Source organism: Hemibagrus wyckioides, linkage group LG17 (genome assembly GCF_019097595.1).
Source record: "Hemibagrus wyckioides isolate EC202008001 linkage group LG17, SWU_Hwy_1.0, whole genome shotgun sequence".
Taxonomy (NCBI): domain Eukaryota; kingdom Metazoa; phylum Chordata; class Actinopteri; order Siluriformes; family Bagridae; genus Hemibagrus; species Hemibagrus wyckioides.
Genome location: NC_080726.1, coordinates 5,216,651 through 5,230,704, shown reverse-complemented (window position 1 = coordinate 5,230,704; position 14,054 = coordinate 5,216,651). Strand labels below are relative to the sequence as shown.

The window sequence follows — 14,054 nt, the reverse complement described above, 5'->3', positions numbered from 1 at the left end:
CTCGTTCTAATGGTTGCTATGGTAACAGTGGTTCAGTTTATGAACGCGCCAGATGAACAAAACAACTTGTAATCGTTGATAGAAGTCGTTGATTGATGAGATTACTGTCAGGATATTTGGGTTTATTTAGTATTTTGGGAAGGAGTCTATAGTGTCAGTGCTTTGTACCAGTCAGTGATGAAGATTTTTCTAAATAAATAAATATATAATTTTTGGTTTATTTTTTGTTTATTGATAACATTTATTTATTTATTTATTTATTTATTTATTTATTTATATATATGTAGTCATTTATTTTTTAATTTGTTTTGTTTGTTTTAAACAAAATAAAAAAAGAAAGGTGGCAGCACAGTGGCTTAGCAGTTAGCACGTTCGCCTCCCACCTCCAGCATGCTGGGTTCGAGTCTCGCTCCCCCTCACTGTGTGTGGAGTTCACATGTCCCGATAGGCACAGGCTCCCCGTGACCCGAGTATAGATTGAATACAGACAATGAAAATAAAAGAAAGGCTGGTGAAGAAGCAAATGCTTATAGCTGCTATAACGTAAGTGATTGCTTCTTGTTATGTTGTAACTCTAAATGGATAAAAAAATAACTATTAAAACGTGTAATAATAGGCTATCAGGGATTTTCCTCCAGTGCCAATCGTTACATGCTGATCATTTCAGTGTGCATTAAGATCCTGCACAGCTTTGTTTACATTGCAACGTGTGGTTTTGTATCGATTCCTATCTCGTCTCCACACATGTCCTATCATTAGTTTTCACACTGCCCTTTAATTACTCCGTGTATTTAATCCTTTTTACCAGCGCTCCGTTCTGCTGGCGGAATGGATTTAAGACTTATGGGACATTTATCGGTGTAAACAAATGAATTATTTCATGGCCGCAAGTCTGATATAAAATGAGTCAGGACCTGTGTTTTTACCTCTGTTGGAGAACCTTACACAGAATTTTACTGATTGAAGATAAACACCTTCAAATTTGAGCTGCTTATGAATAAACACTCTGGGCATCTCCGAGAGCAGAAATGGGTTTGATTTCAACATTTACTAACCGTTTTGGTTTTTTGGAACTTTCCGATGAATATATCCGTCCATCCGCCCATCCATCCATCCATCCATCCAATCATTAATACAATCATCGACCCATCCAACCATCCATCCATCCATGCATCCAATCATTCATCTATTTATCCATCCATCCATGCATCCATCCATCCATCCATCCATCCACAAACATGAGTCAACAAACATTAAATAAACATCTAACCCTAACAGAACACCACCTTGTCTATTGCTAACACTCTTTGTCCTTTTTATGTAATGTTGTTTTACTACAAAAATTAGTGGAAGTTTCTGATGAATATTTTAACCCCTAGTAGGCTAGTAAAAACAAAAACTACAAATTATTAAAGCCCTGAGTGTTTACTTTCAAAAGAGCTTACATATTACCCACCACTCTGGAGTGGGACATGACACATTACATAAAAACGTGTACAACTACAAAGTGTTTTAATTCTTGATATAACATAATTCTTACTGGGACTTATGTATCCCTGCTATGTGGATAGAGATGGCTGTGTAGACCTGTGTGTGTGTGTGTGTGTGTGTGTGTGTGTGTGTGTGTGTGTGTGTGTGTGTGTGTGTGTGTGAGAATCAGAAGCCTCACCCAGGCCTCTGGGAGTGATGGAGCTGCAGGGTGCAGGGTTAACAGCCCAGTAGTAGTACTTCAGAGTGTGCATGAGCTGCAGAACGGTTCCCACGCGTCTGATGGTGTTGTAGATCGTCGCAGTGCCGATAAATTCAGCCGACAGGTACGTGTAGAGCGACAGCTGCACCTGAACCACAAACACATTGGTTGAAACCCATTCATTCTTTCTTCACAATGGGAAAAGTACAATTTTTTTTTTTTTTAATGAAACTCTTTCCCCAAACCAGTTGATTAAAAACAAAGCATCAGCAGGGTTCCTCGCCTTAGAGGCCAATTTACGCTAACTGAATTCATTAAGAATGAAATAGACACAATTATATTTTTAATGAATGTGAATATGGAGGATTGGAACCGAGAAGTAGATAAGGGTCGTGATTAAAAACTGAGAGAAATTAAATGAATCAGTTGTATGATACATTTTTTTTCATTTGTTGGTTTGTTTGTTTTTAAAGCAATGACAGAAAATTTTACGGAAAATTAGGTAACAAATGCAACCAAAAAATAAAAATACCAGACCCTAGACAACGTCTTTGGGCATTTTGTATATATAGCATATTTCATTTATATTCCATTTATATTTATTTAAGCTTAATCATCATCCATCCATCCATCCATGCCTCCAATCATCCATCCAATCATCATCCATCCGTCCATCCATCCATCCATCCATCCAGCCATCCAGCCATGCATCCAATCATTATCCATCCATTCATCCATGCTTACAATCATCATCAATCAATCCAATCATCCATCCATCCATCCATCCATCCATCCATTCATCCAACATTCATCTAATCATCGTCCATCCATGCATCCATCCATACATCCAATCCCAAACCCACGGCAACACATCAACCCACATCAACACTCCTGTGAAAACCTCCTATGCTTGTGGTTCATCCACTAAACATCAAACACGACATGGAAAAAGCCAGAAGTCTGGAGGTTAACACACCAGTGATGGACTGGTCTCAGAGGAAGAAGAAGCTGCTTATAAGGAGAGACAGCTCATCAATTTAAAGTTTCACGCTCCCAGAAGAGCTGGAGGACTGGTCAATAAGCCGAGTATGATGCAGGAGGTTTAGAGAGCGCTACTCTTAGACAGCTGTGTGCCGGGGAGACGTCTAGACAGCTCTGTTCTCTACAGATTTACAGAAGAGTCTTCTCCTTTTTATTTACGGTAACTTATCTACTTTAATTTTCCTCTCTCTTTTCATCCGTCTGTCCATCTGTCCGTCCATCTGTCCGTCTATCCATCCACCCATCCATCTCTCTCTTTCTCTCTCTCTCTCACACACACACACTCTCTCTCTCTCTCTCTCTCTCTCTGTGTCTCTTTCGGCTCTCGGTTCCTGCTATGCTTTAATATCCTTTCTCTTTCTTTCTTTCTCTCTCTCTCTCTCTCTCTCTCTGTGTCTTTTTCTACTCATCCAACTCTCTTTCTCTCTCTTTGCATTGTTTTAACTTCCCTCTTTTTCCCAACTCTCTCTCTCCATCTAACTCTCTCTCATTTATCCCCTTCTCTCCAAATAACACTCTCTTTCTCTCTCTCTTCCTGCTTGCTTTAATCCCCCCCTCTCTCACTCTCCATCAACTCTCTTTCTCCCTCTCTCACACATGTATTCTGCCTATTGTTTAATCCCCCTTTCTTTCTCCATACAACTCACTTTCTCTCTCCATCCAACTCTCTCTTTCCATCTAACACCGCCTCTCTCTCTCACCATCCAACTCTCTCTCTCGCACATATTCTGCATTGTTTTAACTTTCCCTTCTTTCTCTCTTTCTTTTCTCTCAACTCACCCCCCCCCCATCTCTCTCTACCTCTATCTCTCTCTTTTGTATCCTGCATCGTCTTGTCTCTAACGTTCACTTTCTCTTTTCCATTTTCTGAATTGCATTTGGCCTCCCGAGACCCAGCAACATCCCTCTCTCTCTCTCTCTCTCTCTCTCTCTCTCTTCTCTTCTCCTTTTCTGCATTTATTTCCATGCCTCAGTGATTTATTCACGGCAGGCCCTCATGGCGTGGTCTCTGAGCCGAGCGTGTTTCGCACACAGAGCACTGTCCCTCTTTGGTACGCTTCATCCGTTCCTTCACGGGTCATTACGGAGCGCGAGAGGCCAAATTTCAATCTTTTAGCATTTCAAAAACATACTTCCCTCGGAGTTTAATGGCCGACTCTGACAACAAGCAATAAGCTGTTATTGTGGAGAAATTGCACAGGACCGTAAAAGACGATGACTTTTGCCTGACTCCGGGAGTGAGATTAAGTGGCGCCTTAAAAGTTCTGACTTTTAGAAGCTAATTGGAGCAAACAGAGCTAATATTCGGCTTTTGCTCTGACACATAATTTCTTTTACGAGCTCGTAAAAAAACTCAGGTACCCAGCGCAGTAAATAACCAATTACTCTTAGCATAGTGGTTATGTTTGCATAGATTTGTTAAAGTGCTGAACTAAATATTCATTTGTATGTAATCCAACGCAAATACTGTATATGCAACAAGCTTCAAGCTGCAGAATGTGACAAAGAGTTAGGTTTATTCCTGCGTGTTAGCCGAGTCCTCGATTACATCTCCTGTGTTTTTAACGAGTCTTTAATTACAGTTTGTTGAAATGGTAGCAAAATGTACTCCAGATGTTTCCAATGACTAGAAGGCGTGAAGAAATTAGCATTACAGCTACGAGGAAAAAGATGCAAAAATGTTTATTGCTGTGAATTATACACATAATGCTCCAAGTGTTTGGATTCTGTTAGACCAGAGCAATGAGCCAACATAAATCCATCCATCCATCCATCCAGTCATCTATTTAAGCATCCAGTCATTCATCCAATCATCCACCAATCCTACCATCCACCAATCCATCCATCCAGTCATCTATTTAATCATCCAATCATTCATCCAATCATTCATCCAATCATCCACTGATCCTTCCATTCACCCATCTAACCATCCAATCATCCATCCATCCATCTGTCTGTCCATTCATCGGTTCATCCATCCATGCAGTCATCTATTTAATCATCCAATCATTCACTGATCCTACCATCCATCAATCTATACATCCATTCATCCATCTAAATATCCTTTCATCCAATCACCCACCCACCCATCCATCCATCCATCCATCCTGTGTTTTTAACAAATCTTTAAGTACAGTTTGTCAAAATAGTAGCAAAATGTCCTCCATATGTCTCTAATGACTAGAATACATGAAGTAAATGCTGCATGCTGCAGAATTCAGTTTAGAAATGAATGAAAACCCATCACGTTACTGTCTTTGAACAAAACTGAGTATAAGAAATGCATTTTTTTTCCCCAAAAACATTTTTACCAGTACATCAACGTCAATAGACTTATGGAACGTTTTCAGGCTCTGAAGGTTTTCAGGTTCAGGCTGTGAGTCTGATATAATATGAGTCAGGACTCTGTTGGCTTTCAGTGTGTTTTAGATGTGTTTTCCCTCTTTTGGAGACCTTACAGAATGTCATTAGTTAAAGACAAACACCTTTTAATTCTAAATGCTTATGAACAAACACTTGGAGCATCTCAGAGAGCAGAAATGGGTTTGATATCAACATTTACTTCAAAAATACAAACAATAGTGTTGAAAAAAATTTTTGTTTTTCTTGGAACTTTTCTATGAATATATTTCCTCCAGTCGGCAAGATAGAATCAGAAAAACCTACGAAAAACTACAAATTCTTAAAGTCTTGAATGTCTACTTTTATATGAGCTTCATATTAACAACCACTGTGGAGTGAGACATGACAAAGACATTCAGTGATCAACATGGACACAACCAAAACTGAAGGAAACTTTACGACCACTGTGGAAAATAATTAGCCGAATTCTCAAATCCATCACCTGTGTTTTAATAAATCTAGGTAAAAACCTAGAAATATTGACTGCTTTCTTTTTAAATAGATAAAAGAAAATGCCTTTGTGTTTTTCTGCTTTTAAGAAAAGCTTTTTGAAATGTCAGTCTCAACTGAGATTCCCTCACCTTAGCGGGAGTGTGGATCCAGATAGCCGGGTTGAACAGGATGTGGTCACAGAGCTGCTTGAGAAGCGGCGCGCCGTGGCTCAGGCCGTCCAGGTACTTGGCGAAGCCGAGGAACTGCTCCAGCACGGCCCGGGTGATGTGCACTCGCGACGACTGCACAACAAAAGTGCACCGTTTGTTCGTTAGTTTGAAATGCTTTGACTTTGGAGCACAGAGTGGACTTTAACTTTGCCAGAAGTTTGTAGGTGATTAGCGGAGGATGTGATGGCACCTGTGGGGTAGGTGTGAGCTGTGAGCAGGTCACAAACAGATGGTGAGCTATGTGCGAATGAGACAGCGAGCAGCGGGAGTGTTGCTGTACTCAGATCATCTCTCAGGTGCTGTCTCATGGCAGCTCACATTTACAGAGGGACAAAAGTACAGCTGCGTTTTTTTTTCCCCCTTCCTGAGCCCAAGGTGAGGATGAGAAATGGGATTGGAAAGAGAGAGAGAGAGAGAGAGAGAGAGAGAGAGAGAGATGGATGGATGGGGAGAGGTTGTAGCTCTGTCTGATACGACGCCTGATCGCTCAGTTTCCTGAACTATCAATGCTGAGGACATGGAGGCTGAGAAAAGATGATTTTTTTTCCGTTTATCTTTAGCAGCACCTGTATGTAAAACATATATATGTATATACACACATTCATTACACTGATTCATTTACTGCAGTTTCCTTCCTTTTTCTTATTAACATACAGTAAGATCATCATCTTAATCTACACGCAATACTGTTATTATAATAATATCATGCTACTATAATAACATTACTATTAGTGATTGGTGCAACTACAGTAGTAGTAGTAGTAGTAGTAGTAGTAGAAGAAGAAGAAGAAGAAGAAGAAGAAGAAGGATGAGGAGGAGGAGGAGGAGGAGGAGGAGGAGATTAAGGAGAAGAAGAAGAAAAAAGAAGGATGGGGAGGAGGAGAAGAAGAACAAGAAGAAGGAGGAGGAGGAGGAGGAGGAGGGAGGAGGAGAAGGTGCAGGAGGAGAAGAAGAAGATGAAGAAGAAGGAGGAGGAGGAGGAGAGGAAGGAACAGAAGAAGGAGGAGGAGGATTAGAAGGACACAATGTAAAAGAAGGATGAGACTGACACAAAGAGAAAGCAAGAGAGAGACAGAGAAAGAGAGAGAGAGAGGGCAAGAGAGAGAGAGAGAGAGAGAGAGAGAAAGAGAGAGCATCATTCCTCATCTTTTAATCACTTATTTCTTCAGCAAAAAAAACATTCCTTTATTCAGACGTATTACATTTTATCAACACCGCCATGTCACGCTGTTCATGTTTTAATTGTGACTGTAGAATCTCTTCATAAATAAGCAGCTGAATGCTGTGTTTAATCATCATCTGTACACAAGGGATCACAAACAAAACTGGTCCAAGAGCGGATCCCTGAGGGACACCACAGGCCACATTCTGAGTCAGGATCAAGCGAGATCAAGCTCTTAGAGATAAGAGATAAGAACAAGCATGCATACTCCTGAGTTAACCTGAACACAGATAGTCTGCAATCAGGATTGTCCAGAACTGAAAGCATGTCAGGGTTAAGGAGAGAGAGAGAGAGAGAGAGAGAGAAAGAGAGAGCGCAGGAGAGATTGTAATAATATTCAGGAACTGCTGCTGCCGATGGCCAAAGTGCTGGATTTTTATGTGATTTTATGTAATCTAATGTCCACACTTGACATTTTCACTGTTCTGCTCTAACAGTGCTGGAAATCGTCTTCGGTGATCATCGCAGAAGGAAAAAATAACAGCAAAAATCATCAACGTTAACAATATATATAAAATAATTAGCATTATTTGTTACAATTATTTATTTGTTTTCATTATTCATTATTTGGTTTTGTCCTCATCCGTCCAATAAATACGGTGGCCGAGAAGTGCAAAACAAAATAACATCCAAAAACAAAACAACAAATCAGAAAACAAAACAATTAATCAAAACAACTAATCCCAAAAACTAAAACAAAATAACAAATATAAAAATATAATAACAAATCAGAAAACAAAATATAAAATGCAAAAAAATAACAAATCCATGATTTTTTTTGTTTTGTTTTCCGATTTGTTATTCTGATTTTTTTTTTACACATCTCAACCACCATAAATAACCCAACCATTTTTCAGACATTCATAATAAATACACAGTAGCTAACTGACATTAAATAGTCTTGTGTTAGAACCTTTACATTGCCAGATTTTCGTTCAGATTAATGAACTTTATTAAGCCATTCTCCATTCCTCGTGACAGAACGCCAGGATGTCTGCTCAAACTCAGTGATGAGAGCGGGGGCGGGGCTTCTGGACTGCGTCAGTTCAAATCGGAGAGCTCGAAACACTTGCACAAATAATTCATGGCTCGCTTTCAGTATTTAGCTGTATTTCTGGTGATTAATAAATTAAATCGCAAAGCTCTTACACTGAAGGCATGCTCATATACACCAATCAGGCATAACATTATGACCACCTAATATTGTGTTGGTTCAACTTTTGCTGCAAAAACAGCCCTGACCCGTCCTGCACTGTGTATTCTGACACCTTTCTATCAGAACCAGCATTAACTTCTTCAGCAATTTGATCAACAGTAGCTCGTCTGTTGGATTGGATCACACGGGTCAGCCTTCTCTCCCCATGTGCATCAATGAGCCTTGACCGCCCATGACCCTGTCACCGGTTCACCACTGTTCCTTCCTTGGACCACTTTTGATAGATACTGACCACTGCAGACCGGGAACACCCCACAAGAGCTGCAGTTTTGGAGATGCTCTGAACCAGTGGTCTAGCCATCACAATTTGGCCCATGGTCAAACAAATTTTTCCTGCTTCTAACATCAACTTTGAGGACAAAATGACAAAAATCATCAGTGTTATTCACATAACCTGTCAGTGGTCATAATGTTATGCCTGATCGATGTAATGTGTATAATAATATATTGGTATAATATTGTGCATTGTGTAATATATCTGCAGGAGAATGATCTGCGGTCAGCTCCATAAACACAACACAGGGAGATTTCTCTTCAGTGGAACCTGTGAGAACGTGTAACTGTCTCCATGTCCATGCAGTTCCATGTCCACACAAAAGCAGCACAACAGCATGTACACACATGAGTGTTCATTTTCCACACCAGGTATCTACTCTGTACTATAACATCTCTTGATTTTAATCTATTTTGGTCCCAATATCAATTCTGGAGATGTGAGCTTGCTGGTATACTAGCACTGGAAGGTAAAAATGTGGAAATGTGAGAAGCACCAACCTTTTCCAGTAGATATCCGATCACCAGGAAGCCTTTTCCTCCCAGCATCTGCTCCTGCATGGCTACAGAGCTCTTCAGCAACTCCACCAGGAAGCCCAGAAGACTGGCACTGTTACACAGCACACAGAAATACACACAATGAACCCTGAACTGTCCCATGAGGTAAAGGTAAGGAATGCTAAAGCAAATATGCTTCTGCATCTTCCAGCAAAGAAAGTGTGTTTTGAGCTAATCTGTCTTAAAGTAGCTAGCTAAGTAGGTTTAATGAACTAATCTGACTTACATAAGCTAGCTAAGTAGCTAGTAAATTGGGCAATATACCTTAAAGTAGCTAGCAAAGTGAAATTAGCTAAACTGTTTTAAATTAGCTACCTAAACAGGTATAAATTGGCTAGTCTGGATTAAATTAGCTAGCTATGTAGGTTTAAATTATCTTATCCATTTTAAATTAGCTACCTAATCAGATTTGGGCAATTTACCTTAAAGTAGCTAGCTAAGTAGGTTTAAATGAGCTAATCTGACTTAAAGTAGCTAGCTAAGTAGGTTTAAATTAGCTAATCTCTCTTAAAGTAGCTAGCTAAGTAGGTTCAAATGAGCTAATCTGACTTAAAGTAGCTAGCTAAGTAGGTTTAAATTAGCTAATCTCTCTTAAAGTAGCTAGCTAAGTAGGTTCAAATGAGCTAATCTGTCCTGAAGTAGCTAGCTAAGTAGGTTTAAATGAACTAATCTGAATTAAATAAGATACCTTAGTAGGTTTAAATTAGCTAATCTGTATTAAATTAGCTAGCTATGTAGGTTTTTATGTATATTTTTTAAGTTAGCTAGCTAGTTCTGTTTTGTGAATGAGTGTGTTAAACTAATTCCCTTTTGTTTTTATTAATAATGTACCTTAGCTGTCATTCCAGCAAAGTTGTTGAACACCTGTTAGCCAAACTCTAGGATTGTCAGAGTTAGCATCTTCGTGTTTAGTGAACTAGCGATTCATGCAGGATCGAGTGTGATGAACTTGGGGTAATCTTTCTACATTTCACTCTTGAATGCTTCTGTATCTTTAAATGCAGACATGTCTTGGCTTTAACTCAAGTTCTTCTACATTTTAATCGAGTATGATTTTGACTTTCCGTCCAATTTCTCAGTACTTTTTCCTCCTCTGCTGATGATTTAATGTCTTCTATCCTCCATTGTTCTTCACAAAGCCTTGAAGAACGTATTAGTCATTTGTTCCCGTGCCTGTATTGTGCCATGTAGGATTCTCAGACGCCCATCATGAAGAGCACACCAGGTTTCCACGCTTGTTTCACACACATCATCCAGCCTGCACGTTACACACTACTGCTTTTGGTTATGCAAAATTAGACCTTACATGGCTTTTGACATATTTTTTTAACTTGAATGTGCTTCTTCAGACCTCAGAAAGAACAAGATCATATCTGTAAAGCAAGCACTGGATAATTGGAGTTAGCTGGAGGGCCACAAAGCTGGGATGAGTGGAGTCAGAACAGCTGACCCGGAATCAGAGTAATGCTCAGTGCCTCAGTCTAAATCCTGCATTACGATTTGTCCAGCTGAACTCCTAAATGCTGGACAGAGACCGTGTTTAGCATTCTTATCACGGATCAGTAGCACCCTTCAACATACAAGAAAGAATACAGCACTAATATATCTGTCAAGTAATAGCTTGAGGAACTCCAGCAGGCCATGTAGGCCCTCATCCAGGAACATGCCCTAGAACCTGAAAATTATTTTGGGCTTCTTTTTGACACAATCTGCACTTCATTCCTAATAGACGTACAGTTTACATTTACATTTATGGCATTTAGCAGACCCCTCATCCATAGTGATTTACATCTACAGTGGAACCTCAGCATATGAATGCTCTCCCTTACAAATTTTCGCCTTGGGAATTAAAAAATTGCAAGAAATTTGCATCAGCATATGAAGCCTTTAAGGCCTACGAACAAACCGAAGCAAACCGAACGCCGGCTAAGTTGCGCGTATGTCCGGGAGCCTTTCAAAACTTGTTTGCGTCAGTGGAAAGCCAAGTGAGGCCAACCGAAGAGAGTTTACGAATTTTAAGAATTGTTTTTTTTTCAATCAGCGAAAGCTGTTTGGAAAGAGTCAACCCACCAATGTTGCCTTCAACATGCATTCAACAGCTAGGTGATTTTTCGGGTGTTTTTTTGTTTTGTATTGGTGATATGGGCGGTCTGTTCTATTTTTAGCCCAAGGTTGGTGGCATGACTTCCTGTGAGGAGCCTTGACATGGAATGCTTGGCTTGGGTCAGCTCTTTGTAAACAGCCATACAGTTTACATACGCTCCGTATTGGGAATATTGCTCATATCATTGGGTGGCTGGAACGGATTATCTGCATTTACATTATTTCTTATGGGAAATTTTGTTTTGTAATACACATTTTCACCTTAAGAACTCACCTCCAGAAAAAATTAAACCATTAGTATGCTGAGGTTCCACTGTATCTCATTTAATTCAACTGAGCAACTGAGGGTTAAAGGCCTTGCTCAAGGGCCCAGAAGTGGCAGCTTGGTGGACCTGGGATTCGATCTCACAACCTTCTGATCAGTAATCCAACACAGTTCTACACTGATCTGCATTTCTATATACTTTCTTCTTTTTCCCACCTATATAGTAATTCTATATTTTATTGTCATTTCACTGAATTCAATTCTGAGTATATTTTAATACTTATTAGTGCTTTTCATATGTGAAATATTTCCCCTGGGTCCTAGTAAACTCCAGTTAAACTGAATCCCAGGTTATGTAGTTAGAGCTTTCTCACTGATCATACCTGGATTAACAATTAATCCTGGCTCTTCATAATCTGCCGTTTTACACTGTACATTCCTAAACCTCACCTTAAGCTCAGTCTTATGTAAATATTTGCACATTTACAGCATCAAATTCTGACCACTTTGGCTGGTCTCACGCTTTCAATTGAGTGAGAGAAAAATGCAGGTACTGACAACTTTATCAGGTTTATTGCTTTTTCAGTGTGACGTATTTCTCCCTCACTACTTCCTTGATGTTCAGTGTTTCACCGCCTGACTCTATTTACCGAGCTGTTTTTGTTAAGGGTTGCCACGGCCTGCATTTTCACATAATATAATGTTTTCACAAACTGTTTTTGATTGGCTTTCTATTTGCTAAGCAACGAGCCGTAAGAATTTTACACTGCATCTTTTCACAGTGTGGATTTAACAGTGTAAAAGCAGAGTTTCATGACCCCAGGGTAAAAAGCCGTGTTAATTAACCCCACTTCAAAATTATAACCCCGCTTCTAATATTAAGTGTGGAACATTTCTCTAACCGGGGTTAAAAGCAGGGTTTAGAACAACGTTAACTTTTAAAAAACCCTATTGATTCTATTTTTATGATGCGGACAGGCTTTGGAATTTGTCAAAGCAGACAAAGCATGGCTTATAAACCCATTCACTAGTCCTATAAACTACAAGGAATTGATGGTGATCATGTCCTACACTGGTGAGGTAAGACGAGGTCAGAAAAGGTCACTCACCAAACAGCGGTCTCCACCTGACTCTCGCTGTGCTGATGGAAGTCGAGCTGAGAGAAGAGAGGGAAGAGAACCTGGATGCCCCCGATGGAGTGGATGGCACTGTGTATCGAGTGTGTGACGATAGCCTTAACGTCCTGCAGAGGAAAAGACAAATGATGAAAACAGCATGGACTCACATCTGCTTTTTTGGAGAGGAAACTGAAAATAACACAAGAGAGAAATCAAAAGTTTTCCATTTTAAGATCATTTTATTATTACTACTTGAGAATAAAGGCATGGCACACTATTTATCTATCATTAAGTACTGGCACCCTATCTATACACTCAACTCTAAAAGTACTGGCACCCTATCTATACACTCAACTCTAAAAGTATTGGCACTCTATCCGCTTAATTTTAAAAGTATTGGCACCTTATCTATTTGCCCAACCCTATCTATCTACTCAACTCTAAAAATATTGGCACCCTATCTATCTATAATTAATCATTGGCACTCTATCCATCCGCTCAACTCTAAAAGTATCTATCTATCTACACTATATTGCCAAAAGTATTCGCTCACCTGCCTTGACTCGCATATGAACTTAAGTGACATCCCATTCCTAATCCATAGGGTTCAATATGACGTCGGTCCACCCTTTGCAGCTATAACAGCTTCAACTCTTCTGGGAAGGCTGTCCACAAGGTTTAGGAGTGTGTTTATGGGAATTTTTGACCATTCTTCCAGAAGCGCATTTGTGAGGTCACACACTGATGTTGGACAAGAAGGTCTGGCTCTCAGTCTCCACACTAATTCATCCCAAAGGTGTTCTATCAGGTTGAGGTCAGGACTCTGTGCAGGCCAGTCAAGTTCATCCACACCAGACTCTGTCATCCATGTCTTTATGGACCTTGCTTTGTGCACTGGTGCAGTCATGTTGGAAGAGGAAGGGGCCAGCTCCAAACTGTTCCCACAAAGTTGGGAGCATGGAATTGTCCAAAATGTCTTGGTATGCTGAAGCATTCAGAGTTCCTTTCACTGGAACTAAGGGGCCAAGCCCAGCTCCTGAAAAACAACCCCACACCATAATCCCCCCTCCACCAAACTTTACACTTGGCACAATGCAGTCAGACAAGTACCGTTCTCCTGGCAACCGCCAAACCCAGACTCGTCCATCAGATTGCCAGATGGAGAAGCGTGATTCGTCACTCCAGAGAACGCGTCTCCACTGCTCTAGAGTCCAGCGGCGGTGTGCTTTACACCACTGCATCCGACGCTTTGCATTGCACTTGGTGATGTATGGCTTGGATGCAGCTGCTCGGCCATGGAAACCCATTCCCTGAAGCTCTCTGCGCACTGTTCTTGAGCTAATCTGAAGGCCACATGAAATTTGGAGGTCTGTAGCGATTGACTCTGCAGAAAGTTGGCGACCTCTTCACACTATGCGCCTCAGCATCCACTGACCCCGCTCCGTCAGTTTACGTGGCCTACCACTTCGTGGCTGAGTTGCTGTCGTTCCCAAACACTTCCAC

At 40.4% G+C, this 14,054-nt stretch overlaps 1 protein-coding gene across 1 annotated transcript in view; it reads right to left on the bottom strand.

Moving 5' to 3' along the window:
• nbeab (neurobeachin b) overlaps window positions 1-14,054 on the bottom strand; it is a 451,655-nt gene that overhangs the window by 287,819 nt on the left and 149,782 nt on the right. Inside the window, exons 10-13 of the mRNA XM_058413684.1 lie at window positions 12,543-12,676; window positions 9,009-9,117; window positions 5,716-5,868; window positions 1,670-1,838 (exon numbers count right to left, since the gene is read on the bottom strand). Of these exons, the coding sequence (XP_058269667.1) occupies window positions 1,670-1,838; window positions 5,716-5,868; window positions 9,009-9,117; window positions 12,543-12,676 (565 nt within the window). The remainder of the gene's footprint in view (window positions 1-1,669; window positions 1,839-5,715; window positions 5,869-9,008; window positions 9,118-12,542; window positions 12,677-14,054) is intronic.